This window comes from Ranitomeya imitator, chromosome 8 (genome assembly GCF_032444005.1).
Source record: "Ranitomeya imitator isolate aRanImi1 chromosome 8, aRanImi1.pri, whole genome shotgun sequence".
NCBI lineage: Eukaryota > Metazoa > Chordata > Amphibia > Anura > Dendrobatidae > Ranitomeya > Ranitomeya imitator.
The window spans coordinates 164,413,376-164,433,394 of NC_091289.1; the positions used below are offsets into that span (position 1 = coordinate 164,413,376).

Here is a 20,019-nt window from a genome sequence, read left to right on the forward strand (position 1 = left end):
GGCAATATACTACGTGGCTGGGCAATATACTACGTCACTGGGCAATATACTTGTCGCTGGGCAATATACTACATCACTGGGCAATATACTACGTAGCTGGGCAATATACTATGTGGCTGGGCAATATACTATGTGGCTGGGCAATATACTATGTGGCTGGACAATATACTATGTGGCTGGGCAATATACTATGTGGCTATGCAATATACTACGTGGCTTGGCAATATACTACGAGGCTGGGCAACACTACGTGGCTGGGCAACATACTACGTGGCTGGGCAATATACTACGTGGACATGCATATTCTAGAATACCCGATGTGTTAGAATCGGGCCACCATCTAGTATATATATATATATATCTCTATATATATATATATAGAGATATATATATATATATATATATATATATACATATATATTCAGTATTGCTGCAATGTATTTTTTTTCAAATTGGTAAACAGTGAAACAAAACTATGGTGTAATTTCTTTATTTCTTTATTTGTGTGTTTTGTTCTCCCATGAAAAACAATTTTAAAAATCAATAAAATATATGTACTTCCAATCAACACCAATAAAACCAACATCAAGTCCCGAACAGTTTTAGCGCTCAGGATTTAGTAGCACAAACATAACTTTTTTCCATTTAATATGTTACAAATTGTGTCTTGATGTGATGGCTTTTTTGAGCCTTCCGTCGTTTATTATATTTTACAAAACACAGTCAACATAATTACAATTTCTTTCCTATGTGATGGCTTTTTTAGCCTTATTTTACACCATTGTATTTGTAGCGACCCATAAAGTTAAGAGATGAATTACATCATGCCGTGTTATCTATTTAGCATTCCATAAGGTAATTCCAGCTGAATCGTCAAAACAAATGTATTCAGACTTGTCTCCAATATATTTACTGGAATGAAGCTAAAGGAGTCAAAAATAGGAAAGTTTGAACTCTATGAGGCTATGTGCACACAGAGTCTTTTTGTTGAGTTTTGGGAGTAGAAACTGAGCAGAACCCCCAAGGTTTTTGAGGAATTTTTACTTTTTGAGGAAGATTTGGTGAGTTTCCACTCAGTTTCTGCTAAAACAAAAACCTCCTAAAGAGCTCAGAGTGCATATACCAGTAGACTTGCTTTCTGGCTTTGTTCACCTTTTCTTTTCAGACCCCATATAACATAGAATGTCTAATGTGATATGCACCCTCCTGTACTTTTTATTTTTAATGCATATTACATTCCTCCTGTACTTTTTATTTTTAATGCATACTACAATTGACAAAAAAAATAAAAATATTAAGGGGGAATAGCAGTATTTTCCATAGAAAAATTAGTTAAAGAGAATCTATAAATTATATATACATTGTATAGGGACAAAAAAAAATCACAATTTTTGTGCATCATGAATCATTAGAGTGCAGCCTTTATTTAGAATTCAGTGTTTTAAATAAATGCAAATAGTATTTGTACTGAAAACCCATGACAAATCTGCTACATCTGAATGTAGCCATATAGCTCAGAGTCATAATATGCATGGACTGCATAAAGTTGAATTTACAGGTGTTGTTCCCTTTAAGAAAACTTTTCCCTATAGGTTTTATTGGCAGAAATGCTGAGGTTAGGGTGGTTTCACACTTGCGTTGGGCAGAGCTGCTGAGGGCTGCATAGTTCCTCCATTAAGCCCCGCCCATTGCCGCACCTCTTTCATTCAGCTCCGCCTACATTGGCATGCACCTGCGTACCTATCTTTAACATTGAGTATGCAGGCCATGCGAACATATGTGGATGTCTCCGCATGTGTCGTTTTGACTCTGCACCAAAAGCAACATACCGTTTTTTTCCACCGCCGTTTTCAGTGTGCGAGTGAAATCGCAGTATGCTGCGATTGTCACCGACACTAGGCAGAGTCACGTCTCACTCGCATCCATATAAGCCTATGGATGCGAGCGAGACAGCGCACATCACTCGGATATCATCCGTGTGATGTGCGATATACGCTGACCCCGACAATGGAGGACATGGAGAAAGTCATTTCTCCGCCTCCTCCGCAGCTGTGCTCCGATCCGGTCATTATCGCTCTTGCATCGGATGCAATACGCTAGTGTGACTCCAGCCTAACATCGGCTATCCAGCAATTAGGACTAAGTAACCCTCACAAACCTAAATACCTTCCTTTCTAAAGCCTGTAAAGATGGGTGAGAAAAGGAAGATTTTCATGAATAGATTTTTGGAGCGTGAGAGGAAACTCATAAGCTTGGAGGAAACTCACACTAATATATGGAAAATAAATAGGCCCCAATTCATTAAGACTAGCATTATGTAGGTCAGTCTTAGGGTATGTGTACACTTTGCGGATTTTGCTACGGATCCGCAGTGGATTGGCTGCTGCAAATTCACAGCTGTTTTCCATGCGATTTACAGTACCATGTAAACCTATGGAAAACCAAATCCTCTGTGCCCATGGTGCGGAAAATACCGCTCAAAAACGCTGCATTGTATTTTCCGCAGCATGTCAATTCTTTGTGTGGATTCTGCAGCGGTTTACACCTGCTCCTCAATAGGAATCCGCAGGTGTCAAACCGCATGTGGAATCCACACAAAACCAGCATTAATTCCGCTTTAAATCTGCAGTAAATCCGCAGGTAAAATGCAGTGCGGTTTTTTCAAAATCAGTGCGGAAAAATCCGCACATGATTCATCAATGTGTGCACTGAGGGGTGAGCTGGAGTATGGTGTGCCAATTAATTAAACAGAAGGTGAAAGCTTCCCCAGCTCCCCCAAACCACCACCATGTATTTATTACTCCCATTGTATCCTTCCTGACAAGGTCTTTTTAATGTTTTATTGATTTCATATTTTTAATGGCAAAAAACTATTTAATATTTATTTGGTTACTATATGCTAATCAGTGGATGACTAGATGTGGGGACGTTGTTTTCCTCGAACTAATCTACCTGTTAATCATATCATAATGCCTTTGTTTTACGTGAATAATAGGATTTGCAAGAGTGGCATCACCGCCATCTATTTACACATCTCTGCCTCCCTGACAATACTTAGTGAGCCGGGAATATGTTCTCCAGCTTCATTTATACAATGCTCATGATATGATGCCATCTGTATGCGGTCTGTGAATTTCATAGACCTAAAGACTTTTATGGGTGATTTTCATTCATGAATCTGATCAAAAATGGAGATGTCTCTGTGGTTCTTCAGCAGACATATAGTGCAGTCTGCTGTATAAAAGCACACATATGTGAATAGAACCATAGGCTTTGGTGGGTAAGAGTCTGTGAATAACATTGGTAGAACTGGATGGGACCTAATCTAGGCTCAACATTAACTATATTAAGTCAATCACGTTATGACCATTCATATTGGCCATTAATTGGTTTCATATATACTAAAAGACTGTAATAACTAAGGAAACACTGATCTGAAGAAAGACCAACTTTTCTTTTGTAGGTTGGATTGGTCTTTAATCTATACAACTATTAGGATTTTGGCACATGATATCTATAGCTGTTCAAGCAGAAGACACTTCAGAAAAATCTGGCATATTTTTTCTTAAAGTGTTTTTTGTTTAGATTTTTTTTTTAAGGGAATTTCCTGAGCATTTTTCTAAAGGTTTTGGCCGCCAGCAATTTTTAGATGATTTTTCTATAGTCTTTGTGGCTTCTTTTCTTTACTTCATTTGCTAGTTGTGTTTTTTTCACTCCATTGAATAATAAAGAAACCGCTAACATTTTCATTAAGGAAAAATTATGGCAATAAGGTCTAAAACACATCCGGGCGTCCTTTCAGCTTTCTCTTTAACTTATATTGTAAAGTACAAAGCGTAATTCAAATGGAAATGACAGAAGAATGGACACGTCACTTCTTTAAACCGCTTGGCGTTTTTATAAAGACATTCAAAAGCCTGAACATATGGACAATGGACAGAAAGTCATTTGTTCATAGAAATGTTTCTGTTCATTCTTTTGAGCGTTTTCTAATTGTCGGAATCTACCTGAAAAATGCACAGTGTGCACATACACCTTTGACATAATTCAGATGTCAGTTTTTTCACAGACGAGTATAATGGCCCAATTTTCATCAATGATTTTAAAAGTTTTCATATGAGTTTCATTGGAGTTTTGGTCAACTTTCATGAGTTTTTCTTATGTGTGAAAAAAATAATCCATAAAAACAGAAACCCTTAAGTGGTTAAGAGATATTACATACTCATTCTTCTAGCATCTTCCCAGTCTTTTCAAATACTTAATAGGTATCTAATTATTTTGCAGCTCCTATCAATCGCAGAGAATGTAAGGATAAAGATCCAGGTAAGAATAAGCAGCTCATCTGTGTCTTTTTGAGTTCATTGTAGCGCTTCAATAAAACTTTTACGGTAATAAATAACGAAGCAGAAAAATGAAAATAAAACTACATTATACTTTTTATGTGTTAAAGTTGTTCCAAAATTACATAATTGTAGCCATAATAGCTTTTTATAAGTTGAGATGTAAACAACATTTTTAATTAAATGGAAAAGTGCCACCGAAAAATCTTTTTTTTTCACTTAGGCCAAATTCAGATGTTTGTGTATCTTGATCCGAGTACTGACCACAATGCACTGAATGGATGCAGGTCACCTGACCCAAAGTTAACAGCTATGACCTACTTCCAGTTTATGCATTGCGGGCTGTACACTGCGGGCTGTACACGAGCATGTGAATTTGGCCTAACGCTGTAAAAAAAAATACCTATTTTTACAGATAGTTCAAGACTCTCTAAAATGCTGAGAACTCCATTGTACACCCAACTAGAGCCCCATAAATGTGTAGTACAGTGTGGATTTATTATAAGGTTAAGTTTACACATTATTTTTTCCAGACTTTCAGCCAATGCAGAAAATCCAGGAATACACACTAAAGTCATGTTCACATATTGCAGAAAATTTCCTCTTTGGATTTGGTCACAAGTCTGCAACAAATCCGCAGACAGAATCTGCACGTGCTATTTGCAGATCTCGTTGCAGATTTGGCTGCATATTTCACCTTACCCCATTGCTAAATATTGAATAAGTTGAAATCCACAATCAAAATCCACACAAGAATGAGTATGCTACAGTTTTGAAATCTGCACGATGCTCTTATTTTCAAGTGGATATTTTTCTAAAAAAAAAAACCTTTTATTTGTAATGTACCATAAGTTGCTGTGGCTCTGCAGTTCGAAATCTACACTGCAAATCTATGACAAATTGGCACCTAGCAAATGCCATAAGATCTTTCAGCACAGTAGGTAACTGGAACTTTTTTATAATGGGAATCAATGGCCAATATATGCTGCTGTATAGTGTTGAGCATTCCGTTACTGCAAATATCGGGTATCGGCCGATATTCGCTGTATCGGATTTCCGATACTGAGTTCCGATACTTTTAAGATATCGGATACCGGAATCGGAAGTTCCTTTACTGCAATGATGCACTATAATGGAGTGTGGGCGGTGCATGGGCGGAGACCGCGTGTCTGTGTGTGTTGGCGGGGTCTGTGCGGACCTGCCGGGGGTCTGTGTGGGCCTGCTGGGGGTCTGTGCGGGCCTGCCAGGGGTTTGTGCGGCCTGACGGTGGTCTGTGCGGGCCTGCTGGGGGTCTGTACAGGCCTGCCGGGGGTCTGTGCGGCCTGCCGGGGGTCTGTACGGGCCTGCCGGGGGTCTGTGCGGGCTGCCTGGGGTCTGTGCGGGCCTGCCAGGGGTTTTGTGTGTGCAGGCATCGTCCGATGGGACTACAAGTCCCATCGGGCTATGCCTGCTACAATGACAGTGATTGACACATTAGCCAATGATGGGACAGTAGTAGTACATACAACATACATACTACATGCATACTACATACATACCACATACATACATACTACATACATACTACATACATACATACTACATGCATACTACATACATGCAACATACATACAACATACATACTACATACATACATGCAACATACATACTACATACATACTACATACATACAACATACATACTACATACATGCAACATACAACATACATACTACATACATACATACTACATACAGTACAGACCAAAAGTTTGGACACACCTTCTCATTTAAAGATTTTTCTGTATTTTCATGACTATGAAAATTGTACATTCATACTGAAGGCATCAAAACTATGAATTAGGCCGGCTTCACACTTGCGAGTTTTACGGACGTAAGAGCGCAAAAAAATACGGCACAATTATTCTCTATGCCCCTGCTCCTATCTGCCGTATTTTACTGATCAGTATTATACGGCTTTCTACGGCCGTACAAAATCGCAGCATGCTGCGTTTGTCACCGTACTGCGCAAGAAATACGCCAATGAAAGTCTATGGAAGCGTAAAAAATACGGATTACACACGGACAAGCAGTGTGACTTGCGAGAAATGCGCAGCGCTGTTAGAGAGAAAAGCCGGCAATTCAGTGCGGTGTACAGTAAAATCACACTGACAGCTTACAGTAGAATAGGTACAATAAATGTGTACACATAGAATAATAATATATAATAATAATAATAATTTTTATTTATATAGCGCCAACATATTCCGCAGCGCTTTACAAATTATAGACGGGAATTGTACAGACAATAGACATTACAGCATAACAGAAATATAGTTCAAAACAGATACCAGGAGGAGTGAGGGCCCTGCTCGCAAGCTTACAAACTATGGGGAAAAGGGGAGACACGAGAGGTGGATGATAACAATTGCTTTAGTTATTCGGACCAGCCATAGTGTAAGGCTCAGGTGTTCATGTAAAGCTGCATGAACCAGTTATCTGCCTAAGTATGTAGCAGTACAGACACAGAGGGCTAATACTGCATAAAGTGTATGAGAACATGATGCGAGGAACCTTTTTTTTTTTTTTTTTTTTTCAAATAGGCCACACAGGGATCGTTAGGTTAAGGCATTGAGGCGGTAGGCCAGTCTGAACAAATGAGTTTTTAGGGTACGCTTAAAACTGTGGGGATTGGGGATTAATCGTATTAACCTAGGTAGTGAATTCCAAAGAATCGGCGCAGCACGTGTAAAGTCTTGGAGACGGGAGTGGGAGGTTCTGATTATTGAGGATGCTAACCTGAGGTCATTAGCGGAGTGGAGGGCACGGGTAGGGTGGTAGACTGATACCAGGGAGGAGATGTAGGGTGGTGCTGAGCCATGGAGTGCTTTGTGGATAAGGGTAGTAGTTTTGTACTGGATTCTGGAGTGGATGGGTAGCCAGTGTAATGACTGGCACAGGGTAGAGGCATCGGTGTAACGATTGGTGAGGAATATGATCCTGGCAGCAGCATTCAGGACAGATTGGAGCGGGGAAAGTTTTGCAAGAGGGAGGCCGATTAGTAGAGAGTTACAATAGTCCAGACGAGAATGAATAAGTGAAACAGTAAGAGTTTTTGCAGAGTCGAAAGTAAGAAAAGGGCGAATTCTAGAAATGTTTTTGAGATGCAGGTAAGAAGAGCGAGCCAATGATCGGATGTAGGGGGTGAATGAAAGGTCAGAATCAAGGATGACCCCAAGGCAGCGGGCATGTTGCTTTGGAGTAATGGTGGAACCGCACACGGAGATGGCAATGTCAGGCAAAGGTAGGTTAGTAGAGGGAGAGAACACGAGGAGTTCAGTTTTTGACAGGTTTAGTTTCAGATAGAGGGAGGACATGATGTTAGAGACAGCGGTAAGACAATCACTGGTGTTTTCTAAAAAGGTCGGTGTGATATCAGGAGAAGAAGTGTATAATTGGGTGTCGTCAGCATAGAGATGGTACTGGAAACCAAATCTACTCATTGTTTGTCCAATAGGGGCAGTATACAACGATATATATATATATATTTTTGGGTTAAAGCTCGTTAGCAATCAATCTAACTCAGTTGAGACAACAGGACACAATAAATGTAGTGATCAGATAAACAAATGTCCAGGTCTACATGGATCATAAACCGCTTTGAAACAGTTATGTGATCTCTCTGAGTAAGGACATGCAAAAGTGAGTTAAATATCTATAAACACAAACAAAGGCATAATAGGATGACTAACATATATAGATACATGCAGGATTCAATGCCGAAGATAGAATGACTCAGATACCATCCAAGCTGCTTGCTGTCAGGGACTGGAGCAATAGACATGCAGGATATTTCAGCTCAGAGAATGAATGATCAGTTTACATATATAGATACATGCAGGATTCAATGCCGAAGATAGAATGACTCAGATACCATCCAAGCTGCTTGCTGTCAGGGACTGGAGCAATAGACATGCAGGATATTTCAGCTCAGAGAATGAATGATCAGTTTACCATCCAAGCTGCTTTCTGTCAGGGACTGGAGCAATAGACATGCAGGATATTTCAGCTCAGAGAATGAATGATCAGTTTACCATCCAAGCTGCTTTCTGTCAGGGACTGGAGCAATAGACATGCAGGATATTTCAGCTCAGAGAATGAATGATCAGTTTACCATCCAAGCTGCTTGCTGTCAGGGACTGGAGCAATAGACATGCAGGATATTTCAGCTCAGAGAATGAATGATCAGTTTACCATCCAAGCTGCTTGCTGTCAGGGACTGGAGCAATAGACATGCAGGATATTTCAGCTCAGAGAATGAATGATCAGTTTACCTGTATGAAGAGAGAAGAGATGCTTGATTATATTCTGCCATGTTATAACTGCCGAGTACTTAGAAAAAAAGTACTTTGAATAAAAATACACGAATAACAGTGCACGAATGCACCCTTGCACATTTTTGCATAGAATAGGTATATAGGTATATATATATATGTCAGTGAGACACATATATGTATATATATTAATATTTATTCCAGCGCTATACAGCTTGAAAGCCGGTAATTCAATTACCGGCTTTTTCTTTCTCCTTCCTAAAACCCGACATGATTTGAGACATGGTTTACATACAGTAAACAATGTCTTCTCTCCATTTTTTTTGCAGATTCCACACTACTAATGTCAGTAGAGTGTATCTGCAAAATTTGGCCGTTCTAGCTCTTAAAATAAAGGGTTAAATAGCGGAAAAAATTGGCGTGGGCTCCCGCGCAATTTTCTCCGCCAGAGTAGTAAAGCCAGTGACTGAGGGCAGATATTAATAGCCTGGAGAGGGTCCATGGTTATTGGCCCCCCCCCTGGCTAAAAATATCTGCCCCCAGCCACCCCAGAAAAGGCACATCTGGAAGATGCGCCTATTCTGGCATTTGGCCACTCTCTTCCCATTCCCGTGTAGCGGTGGGATATGGGGTAATGAAGGGTTAATGCCACCTTGCTATTGTAAGGTGACATTAAGCCTAATTAATAATGGAGAGGCGTCAATTATGACACCTATCCATTATTAATCCAATTGTAGTAAAGGGTTAAATAAAACACAAACACATTATTTAAAATTATTTTAATGAAATAAAAACAATGGTTGTTGGAGTATTTTATTCTACGCCCAATCCAGTCACTGAAGACCCTCGTTCTGTGAAAGAAAAAACATAATAAACCAACAATATACTTACCCTCCGCAGATCTGTAACGTCCAACGATGTAAATCCTTCTGAAGAGGTTAAAACATTTTGCAGCAAGGAGTTCCGCTAATGCAGGCTGCTCCTCGCTGCAAAACCCCGGGGAATGAGTCTAAATATAGATCAATGAGCTATATTTAGCTTCATTTGCGGTGAGGCGCCCTCTGCTGGATGTTCATAGATCGTGGGAACTTTCCTAGAAAGCCTGGGAGTTCTAGGAACACAGAGTTCTAGCAGCAGACACATCTCTACAAGAACTGTTAAGAGGAGACTTTGTGCAGCAGGCCTTCATGGTAAAATAGCTGCTCGGAAACCACTGCTAAGGACAGGCAACAAGCAGAAGAGACTTGTTTGGGTTAAAGAACGCAAGGAATGGACATTAGACCAGTGGAAATCTGTTCTTTGGTCTGATGAGTTCAAATTTGAGATCTTTGGTTCCAACCACCGTGTCTTTGTGTGATGCAGAAAACGTGAATGGACAGACTCTACATGCCTGGCTCCCACCGTGAAGCATGGAGGCGTGATGGTGTGGGGGTGCTTGGCTGGTGACACCGTTGGGGATTTATTCAAAACTGAAGGCATACTGAACCAGCATGGCTACCACAGCATCTTGCAGAGGCATGCTATTCCACCGGGTTTGCGCTTAGTTGGACCATCATTTATTTTTCAACAGGACAATGACCCCAAACACACCTCCAGGCAGTGTAGGGGCTATTTGACCAAGAAGGAGAGTGATGGGGTGCTACGCCAGATGACCTGGCCTCCACAGTCACCAGACCTGAACCCAATCGAGATGGTTTGGGGTGAGCTGGATCGCAGAGTGAAGGCAAAAGGGCGAACAAGTGCTAAGCATCTCTGGGAACTCCTTCAAGATTGTTGGAAGACCATTCCCGGTGACTACCTCTTGAAGCTCATCAAGAGAATGCCAACAGTGTGCAAAACGGTCATCAAAGCAAAAAGGTGGCTACTTTGAAGAACCTAGAATATAAGACATAATTTCAGTTGTTTCACACTTTTTTGTTAAGTATATAATTCCACGTGTGTTAATTCATAGTTTTGATGCCTTTAGTGTGAATGTGCAATTTTCATAGTTATGGAAATACAGAATAATATTTAAATGAGAAGGTGTGTCCAAACTTTTGGTCTGTACTGTACATACTACATACATGCAACATACATACAACATACTACATACATACTACATACATACATACTACATACATACAACATACTACATACATACTACATACATACTACATACATACATACTACATACATACAACATACTACATACATACTACACACATACTACATACATTCTACATACATACAACAAACTACATAGATACAACATACATGCTACATACATGCAACATACTACATACATACTACATACATACTACATACATGCTACATACATACTACATATACATACATACGACATACATATGCTATATACAATACATTCATACATTACATACAATACATACATATAGACAAACAGTACATATAACATAGAGTACATACTCACCATCACTTGTCACTTTGTTCCCCAAAGCCAGTGTCATCTGTAAAAAATATTAAAATAACAAACAAACAATATACTCCTTGATCCGCAGGAATCCACGAGTGTCCCACAACGATCTCCCGTGAAGAACGGCAGCATCAGCTGATGCGACCGCTCTTTAGGGGCTCCAGGAATACAATGACAGGAGGAAGGTATCCTTCGGCACTGTATTCCTCCACCGCTGTAAAAAAATAGTCCCTAGTCTCACTTTTGGCATTGCTGTGTGAGAAATTTCCCACGCAGCAATTGCCATAAAGTGAGACTTTGAACTATAGTAACCTCTCAGTGATGCACTGCAGGAGCCATTGTCTCGTTGTGGGACACTCGTTATTAATTGGACTTTTTTTTTGGATTGAATTTTTGCAGGCGTGGAAGTATGGTAACTAGTATGGTTAAATGAAGAATATTAAAATACTTTTTTCCTAATGAGTGTGTGTTTTATTAACCATTTACTAGTATTGGATTAATAATGGATAGGCGTCTTATTGACGCCTCTCCATTATTAACCCGGCTTAATGTCACCTTACAATAGCAAGGTGACATTAACCCCTTATTACCCCATATCCCACCGCTACATGGGAGTGGGAAGAGAGGGGCTAAGTGCCGGAATTGGCGCATCTTACAGATGCGCCATTTCTGGGGCGGCTGCGGACTGGTATTTGTAGCTGGGGGGCCAATATCCATGACCCCTCTCTAGGCTATGAATATCATCCCACAGCTGTCTGCGTAGCCTTTCTGGCTATAAAATATAGGGGGACCCCACGTCATTTTTTGGGGGGTCCCCCTATTTTAATAGCCAGAAAAGGCTATGCAGACAGCTGTGGGCTGATATTCATAGCAGGCTACAAATATTGGCCCTCGGCCATTGGCTTTCCCCCTCTGGTGCAGAAAATTGTGCTGGAGCCCATGCCGTTTTTTTCCTTTTTTTTCTTTAATTAAACGCTCATTAAGGCCTCTTTCACACTTGTGTCGGTACGGGTCCGTCGCTATGCTTCGGGCCGATGTACTGACGCACATTGTGAAATTTGTGCACGACATGGGCAGCGGATGCAGTTTTTCAATGCATCTGCTGCCCATTCTGAAGTCAGGGGAGGAGAGGGCAGAGTTTCGGCCACGCATGCGTGGTAGAAAATGGCGGACGCGACGGACAAAAAAAGTTCACTTAAACATTTTTTTGTGCCGACGGTCCGCCAAAACACAACGGGTCCGTTGCACGACGGACACGACGTGTGGCAATCCGTCGCGATGCGTCGCTAATACGAGTCTATGGGCAAAAAACGCATCCTGCGAGCACATTTGCAGGATCCGTTTTTTCCTCCGGATCCGTTTTTTTCTCATAGAGTTGTATTAGCGCCAGATTGCGCCTGATGACCACACATTTCATCCATTTTTTGCCGGATCCGTCGCTGTGCGTTTTTTCGCCGGACAGCGAAGTATGTTGTATGTATGTTGTATGTATGTATGTTTGTATCCGAAAGTATCGCTCAACACTACTGCTGAATGCTAATATGGTCACAATAAATTACACAGCTTCTTCTATGCTTTGTAATGTTAAACACGGACAGCACTCTGATGTCATCCATGTGCTAAATCTGTTTTCACAGATCCATAGACTGACATACAGTATGCCCTTGTCATTCCTGCTGTGGAATAACACGGACATGTGAACAGCAAGATAGATTATAATGGGTACATGCTCTATCCATGAAAAAATTGATAGGACAAGTATGTGCAATATGGATGTATAAATGAGGCCTCATTCATATATTTCATTTACAATAATAATAATTATTCAAATAACTCATATACAGTATAAGACAGTGGTCAATGCAATGCTAGAACGTCTGATATTGTCAAACTCAGAAGACAGACAATAATATCACTTGCAGATTATTGTAATTAAATATATTGTATAATTAACTCTGTTTCTATTCTTTGCAGTATATGCGTTATGTACCACAACAGGCAGGCATTTGATTTCATCCATCACAGAGTAGGTGTAGTAATATCAATATTCAGAGGCCGATCATAAATGTACATACTCCTCAAATAAAACAAATGTGTATATTTTATTTCCAGTGTTGTGTGCCCAGCCGACTGCATGGACACAGATGCACCTCTGTGGGGATCGGTTGTCTATACAGATGTAAGAAAAACTCATTAAATAGACTCATAATGTCTTCACTTATTCAGCGTAAGTAACGTGGAACTGTTTTATTACAAGGATTCTTCAATTTGCCGATCTGCGATACATGCAGGAAAACTGCCTGATGACAGAGGAGGTGTAGTAACAGTTGAGAAGACATATGGTCAAGTAATGTATCCTGGAACCACAAGGAATCAGATCCATTCATACAACTATGGTCCTTGGTTCGTGTCCTTTACATTCAGCTCTCCAGATATTGAGTCGGAAGCGAAAGTTACAAATCCTGAGCCACCAACAGGTAATGTTTTTGACAGATGAGAGGTCTAAAAGCAAAATTGTTTCTTTATACTTCAAAAAGGTATATCGACTACGTTCACATTGATAAAGTTATCCGAAAAGTCACATCTGCAAATTATGGACATGACCGGCTCTGTGAACCACAAGCCTAGTGGATGCTGTAATTTTTTTTCACATGTTAACCCTTAAGTTAAGTTTGGACACACCTTCTCAATTAAATATTTTTCTATATTGTCATGAATATGAAAATTGTACATTCACACTGAAGGCATCAAAACTATGATTTAACACATGTGGAATTATATACTTAACAAAAAAGTGTGAAAAAACTGAAATTGTGTCTTATATTCTAGGTTCTTCAAAGTAGCCACCTTTTGCTTTGATGACTGCTTTGCATACTCTTGGCATTCTCTTGATGAGCTTCAAGAGGTAGTCACCGGGAATGGTCTTCCAACAATCTTGAAGGAGTTCCCAGAGATGTTTAGCACTTGTTAGCCCTTTTGCCTTCACTCTGTAGTCCAGCTCTCCCCAAACCATCTCGATTGAGTTCAGGTCTGGTGACTGTGGAGGCCAGGTCATCTGGTGTAGCACCTCATCACTCTCCCTCTTGGTCAAATAGCCCTTACACAGCCTGGAGGTGTGTTTGGGGTCATTGTCCTGTTGAAAAATAAATGATGGTCCAACTAAACGCAAACCGGATGGAATAGCATGCCGCTGCAAGATGCTGTGGTAGCCATGCTGGTTCAGTATGCCTTCAGTTTTGAATAAATCCCCAACAGTGTCACCAGCAAAGCACCCCCACACCATCACACCTCCTCCTCCATGCTTTACGGTGGGAACCAGGCATGTAGAGTCCATCCGTTCACATTTTCTGCATCACACAAAGACACTGTGGTTGGAACCAAAGATCTCAAATTTGAACTCATCAGACCAAAGCTCAGATTTCCACTCGTCTAATGTCCATTCCTTGTGTTCTTTAGCCCAAACAAGTCTCTACTGCTTGTTGCCTGTCCTTAGCAGTGGTTTCCTAGCAGCTATTTTACCATGAAGGCCTGCTGCACAAAGTCTCCTCTTAACAGTTGTTGTAGAGATGTGTCTGCTGCTAGAACTCTGTGTGGCATTGACCTGGTCTCTAATCTGAGCTGCTGTTAACCTGCGATTTCTGAGGCTGGTGACTCAGATAAACTTATCCTCAGAAGCAGAGGTGTCTCTTGGTCTTCCTTTCCTGGGGCTGTCCTCATGTGAGCCAGTTTCTTTGTAGCGCTTGATGGTTTCTGCCACTCCACTTGGGGACACTTTCAAAGTTTTCCCAATTTTTCGGACTGACTGACCTTCATTTCTTAAAGTAATGATGGCCACTCGTTTTTCTTTACTTAGATGCTGTTTTCTTGCCATAATGCAAATTCTAATAGTCTATTCAGTAGGACTATCAGCTGTGTATCCACCAGACTTCTGCACAACACAACTGATGGTCTCAGCACCATTTATAAGGGAAGAAATCCCACTTATTAAACCTGACAGGGCACACCTGTGAAGTGAAAACCATTCCCGGTGACTACCTCTTCAAGAGAATGCCAAGAGTATGCAAAGCAGTCATCAAAGCAAAAGGTGGCTATTTTGAAGAACCTAGAATATAAGACATAATCTTAGTTGTTTCACACTATTTTGTTAAGTATATAATTCCACATGTGTTAATTCACAGTTTTGATGCCTTCAGTGTGAATGTACAATGTTCATAGTCCTGAAAATACAGAAAAATCTATAAAAGAGAAGGTGTGTCCAAACTTTTGGTCAGTACTGTATATTTTATAAAAAACACAACAGTGATGGAAATTAGCACCAGGACGTAAGCCTCATTCAGACGTCAGTGTTTTTCACGTACGCAAAAAAATGGTACCATGTTTTGGATCAGTATGTTCCTATTTACCATCAGTGTTTTTCACATATGGATAAACAAATTACAAAACTTCTCTGATCCTTTGTAATGTTAAATACAGACAGCGCATTGATTGTACACTGATGCCATCTGTGTGCTTTACGTGTTTTTCATGGACCGATAGACTTGTATAGGCCCTTGTCACCCGTGACAGAAAAAAATGGACATATCTCTGTGAGTTTTGCTAATTTAAAGGACAGATTGGATCCATTTCTAAATAAAAAAAAGAAAACACTTTTGAACAGATTGTAAGATTACTCAGCCAATATGCAGACAGTCATATAACCCAAAATGTGCACGGCAACAAATTACAAAATCAGCGTCAGGTAGACTTTACAAGATCTGCATCTATAAGGTTCTCCCTAGAGAGCTAAGTGTATACAACAATTGGAGGGAAGCTGCTATCTAACAACACTGTTATTGGGGTATGTTCCTCAGATTTTCAATTCTTCAGGATAGTCAAGAGGTGTACAGCATCTCTGAACTCCAGTTTGGTGTGTTGTACTGCGGGCACTCTACATGTCCACTGACTCAACCTCTCATAGCAACATCTCATCAAAGGGGTAATTTACATGCTTTGAAAAAAACAATGTTTTTTTCTTGTCCAATAGCTCATATAGCCTCCATATATAGCTCATCATAAATGTGCAATTCCATCTGCTTTGGAGGTAATAGTGGGACCCCTTACCTCTTGGGTACCTATGGTGTCTTCAAGGCTTTGTATAGATTTTTTTTATAAGATATTGTTAATCCTTAATTTACTATTTGCAAAAAACATGTCTCCAATGTTTAGTTCTAGCCTCGTGTTTGATGACAGCACAAGAGATTTCTCAACAGATTGCCATGTAAGTATATGCAAATCTAAAAATAGATGTTTATCAAAGAAGAGCAAATTTATTTGCGTGAAGTTAAATTCTCCAGAAAATTTTGTTTGTTTTTGCAATTCTGTTTGCACATGTTTCCATAACTGTACAGTGCCATAGCCCACTATATACCGTAGGTATGTTAACATCTGATAAATATTTTCCTCCATAACTAAGGCCGGTTTCACATTAGCGTTGCGGATGGCTGCGGACTTCCTCCGTGAAGCCCCGCCCTCGGCCGCACCTCCACCGCTAGGTCCACCTACTTCTGCATGCGGCCTGCGTACCTATCTTTAACATTAGGTATGCAGGTCGTGCCGCTGTATGTGGATGCTTCCGCATGCGTCGTTTTGACGATGCGGCGACCAGCGTAGAGCGCAGCTTGTAGCAATTTTTTTTTCTCCGCATCGTCAAACCGACGCATGCGGAAGCATCCGCATTCAGCGGCACGACCTGCGTACCTAATGTTAAAGATAGGTACGCAGGCCGCATGCCAGCCGCATGCAGAAGTAGGCGGAGCTAGCGGCCGAGGGCGGGGGCTTCACGGAGGAAGTCTGCAGCCCTCCGCAGCTCCTCAAAATGCTAGAGTGAAACTAGCCTAAAGGGTGAAAATCTGTCACATGTTATTGTAGCATCCAAGGGGCTAAGATTTCATCAAATACTATGTACATGATACAGAAAAAAATCCACAGCAGAAATTATCTTGCGTTAGGGATTTTAAACTTGCATTGTGTCTGTTTATGCTGTGGATTTTTGTCTATGGATTTCACCATTGCAATGTGGTCACACATGCAGAATTTTAGGCAGGTTTGCAGCGGATCCATGTCAAAATCTGCATCCAAAAGTCTGTATATAAGAACATTGCCTAAAGCTGATAGCTTCTGAGATAGTACTAAAAAGGTTCTAAGTGAACTTAAATGTTAAAAAACTGATTTAGGTAAGCATTACCATTTTTATCCCACTCACACATACAAATTGTGGACACGGCTAAGTTATATTTTAACACAGAAATACACACTGAAGTTTTCAAACAATCTTCACAAGATTTAAAGAAAATTAGAGTATCTCATTTTTCATCAGTACTAGGGTTGAGCGAAACGGGTCGTTCATTTTCAAAAGTCGCCGACTTTTGGCAAAGTCGGGTTTCATGAAACACGATCCGACCCCTGTGCGGGGTCGGCCATGCGGTACGCGACTTTCGCGCCAAAGTCGCGTTTCAATGACGCGAAAAGCGCCATTTCTCAGCCAATGAAGGTAAACGCAGAGTGTGGGCAGCGTGATGACATAGGTCCTGGTCCCCACCATCTTAGAGAAGGGCATTGCAGTGATTGGCTTGCTGTCTGCGGCATCACAGGGGCTATAAAGGTGCGTTCCCGCCGACCGCCATGTTACTGCTGCTGATCTGAGCTTAGGGAGAGGTTGCTGCCACTTCGTCAGAAGCAGGGATAGCGTTAGGCAGGGTCCATTAACCACCAAACCGCTTGTGCTGTAGCGATTTGCACTGTCCAACACCACCTTCGGTGTGCAGGGACAGTGGAAGCTACATTTTTTTTTTTCCTCAGCGCTGTAGCTCATTAGGCTGCCCTAGAAGGCTCCCTGATAGCTGCATTGCTGTGTGTACGCCGCTGTGCAAACCAACTGCTTTTTTCAAAGCACAAATCCTCTTGTTCCTTCCTTTCTGCACAGCTATCTTGTTTGTTTGTCCACACTTTTTATTTAATTTGTGCATCAGTCCACTCCTTATTGCTGCCTGCCATACCTGGCTGAGATTACTGCAGGGAGATAGTAATTGAAGGACAGTTCCTTTTTTTTTTTTTGTGGGAGATTAAGATTGGCATTTCTGCTAGAGTGCCATCCCTGTCTGTGCCATCTCTCACTCAGTGGGCCATAGAAAGCCTATTTATTTTTTTGCTTGATTTGGGTTCTAAAATCTACCTGAAAAAATCACTACATCAATCAGTGGGAGAAAAATATTGGCCTCAGGGCTTGTGTGCCACTCCTGACTCCTGTGTGTGCCATCTCTCAGTCAGTGGGCCATAGAAAGCCTATTTAGTTTTTTGCTTGATTTGGGTTCTAAAATCTACCTGAAAAAATCACTACATCAATCAGTGGGAGAAAAATATTGGCCTCAGGGCTTGTGTGCCACTCCTGACTCCTGTGTGCATCATCACTCACTCAGTGGGCCATAGAAAGCCTTTTTTTTTTTTTCCTTTATTTGGGTTCTAAATTCTACCTGAAAAAATCAATAAATCAATCAGTGGGAGATTAATATTGGCCTTTGGGCTTGTGTGCCAGTCCTAAGCGTGCCATCTCTCTCACAAATAGTGGGCCATGGAAAGCCTATTTATTTTTTTGCTTGATTTGGGTTCCAAAATCTACCTGAAAAAATCACTACATCAATCAGTGGGAGAAAAATATTGGCCTCAGGGCTTGTGTGCCACTCCTGACTCCTGTGTGCATCATCACTCACTCAGTGGGCCATAGAAAGCCTTTTTTTTTTTTTGCTTTATTTGGGTTCTAAATTCTACCTGAAAAAAATCAATAAATCAATCATTGGGAGAAAAATATTGGCCTCTGGGCTTGTGTGCCACTCCTGACTCCTGTGTGTGGCATCACTCACTCAGTGGGCCATAGAAAGCCTTTTTTTTTTTTTGCTTTATTTGGGTTCTAAATTCTACCTGAAAAAATCAATAAATCAATCAGTGGGAGATTAATATTGGCCGTTGGGCTTGTGTGCCAGTCTTAAGCGTGCCATCTCTCTCACAAATAGTGGGCCATAGAAAGCCTATTTATTTTTTTGCTTGATTTGGGTTCCAAAATCTACCTGAAAAAATCACTACATCAATCAGTGGGAGAAAAATATTGGCCTCAGGGCTTGTGTGCCACTCCTGACTCCTGTGTGCATCATCACTCACTCAGTGGGCCATAGAAAGCCTTTTTTTTTTTTTGCTTTATTTGGGTTCTAAGTTCTACCTGAAAAAATCAATAAATCAATCATTGGGAGAAAAATATTGGCCTCTGGGCTTGTGTGCCACTCCTGACTCCTGTGTGTGGCATCTCTCACTCAGTGGGACATAGAAAGCCTTTTTTTTTTTGTTTTTTTTTTTTATTTGGTTTCTAAATTGTCATTGGAAAAATCATTTTATGTTATTTGGTTTCTAAATTCTTCCTGAAAAAATCATTTTATTTTATTTTGTTTCTAAAGTCTCCCTGAAAAAAAAAAAATAAATAAAAAAAAACAGTGGGAGATTAATATTAACATTTGTGCTTCAGTGACAGTCCTGCGTGTGTGGCATCTCTCTCATTTGGTGCCACCAAAAACAGAGTGTGTAACATTGTGCCTGATTTTCGTTGTGGTCTCACCCACCTGTAAAGGGGTAGCTAAATCATACTGAAGTTATAGCTCACCGTGTAAGTTGTGTGACAGCAACAAATACCGTTAGTTTGGTTACGTTTTTAAAACAATGAGGAAGTCTGGTGGAAGAGGTCGTGGCCGGGGGCGTTCATTGTCAGCTGGTAATGAGGGTAGTGGTAGTGGTGGAGCATCAGGTGGTCGTGGGAAAAAAAATATTGCACCTAAGTCTGGAGCTGTGGAGCCAGGTTCGTCCTCTGGCTACACAAGGCCTCGAACGCTCCCTTTTCTGGGAGTAGGAAAACCGCTT

General features: G+C 40.8%; 1 protein-coding gene across 1 annotated transcript in view; it reads left to right on the forward strand.

Moving 5' to 3' along the window:
* Window positions 1-20,019, forward strand: part of LOC138648212 (uncharacterized) — a 100,594-nt gene that overhangs the window by 10,070 nt on the left and 70,505 nt on the right. Inside the window, exons 3-7 of the mRNA XM_069737735.1 lie at window positions 4,285-4,323; window positions 13,057-13,108; window positions 13,195-13,261; window positions 13,340-13,559; window positions 16,288-16,339. Coding sequence (XP_069593836.1) covers window positions 4,285-4,323; window positions 13,057-13,108; window positions 13,195-13,261; window positions 13,340-13,559; window positions 16,288-16,339 — 430 coding nt within the window. The remainder of the gene's footprint in view (window positions 1-4,284; window positions 4,324-13,056; window positions 13,109-13,194; window positions 13,262-13,339; window positions 13,560-16,287; window positions 16,340-20,019) is intronic.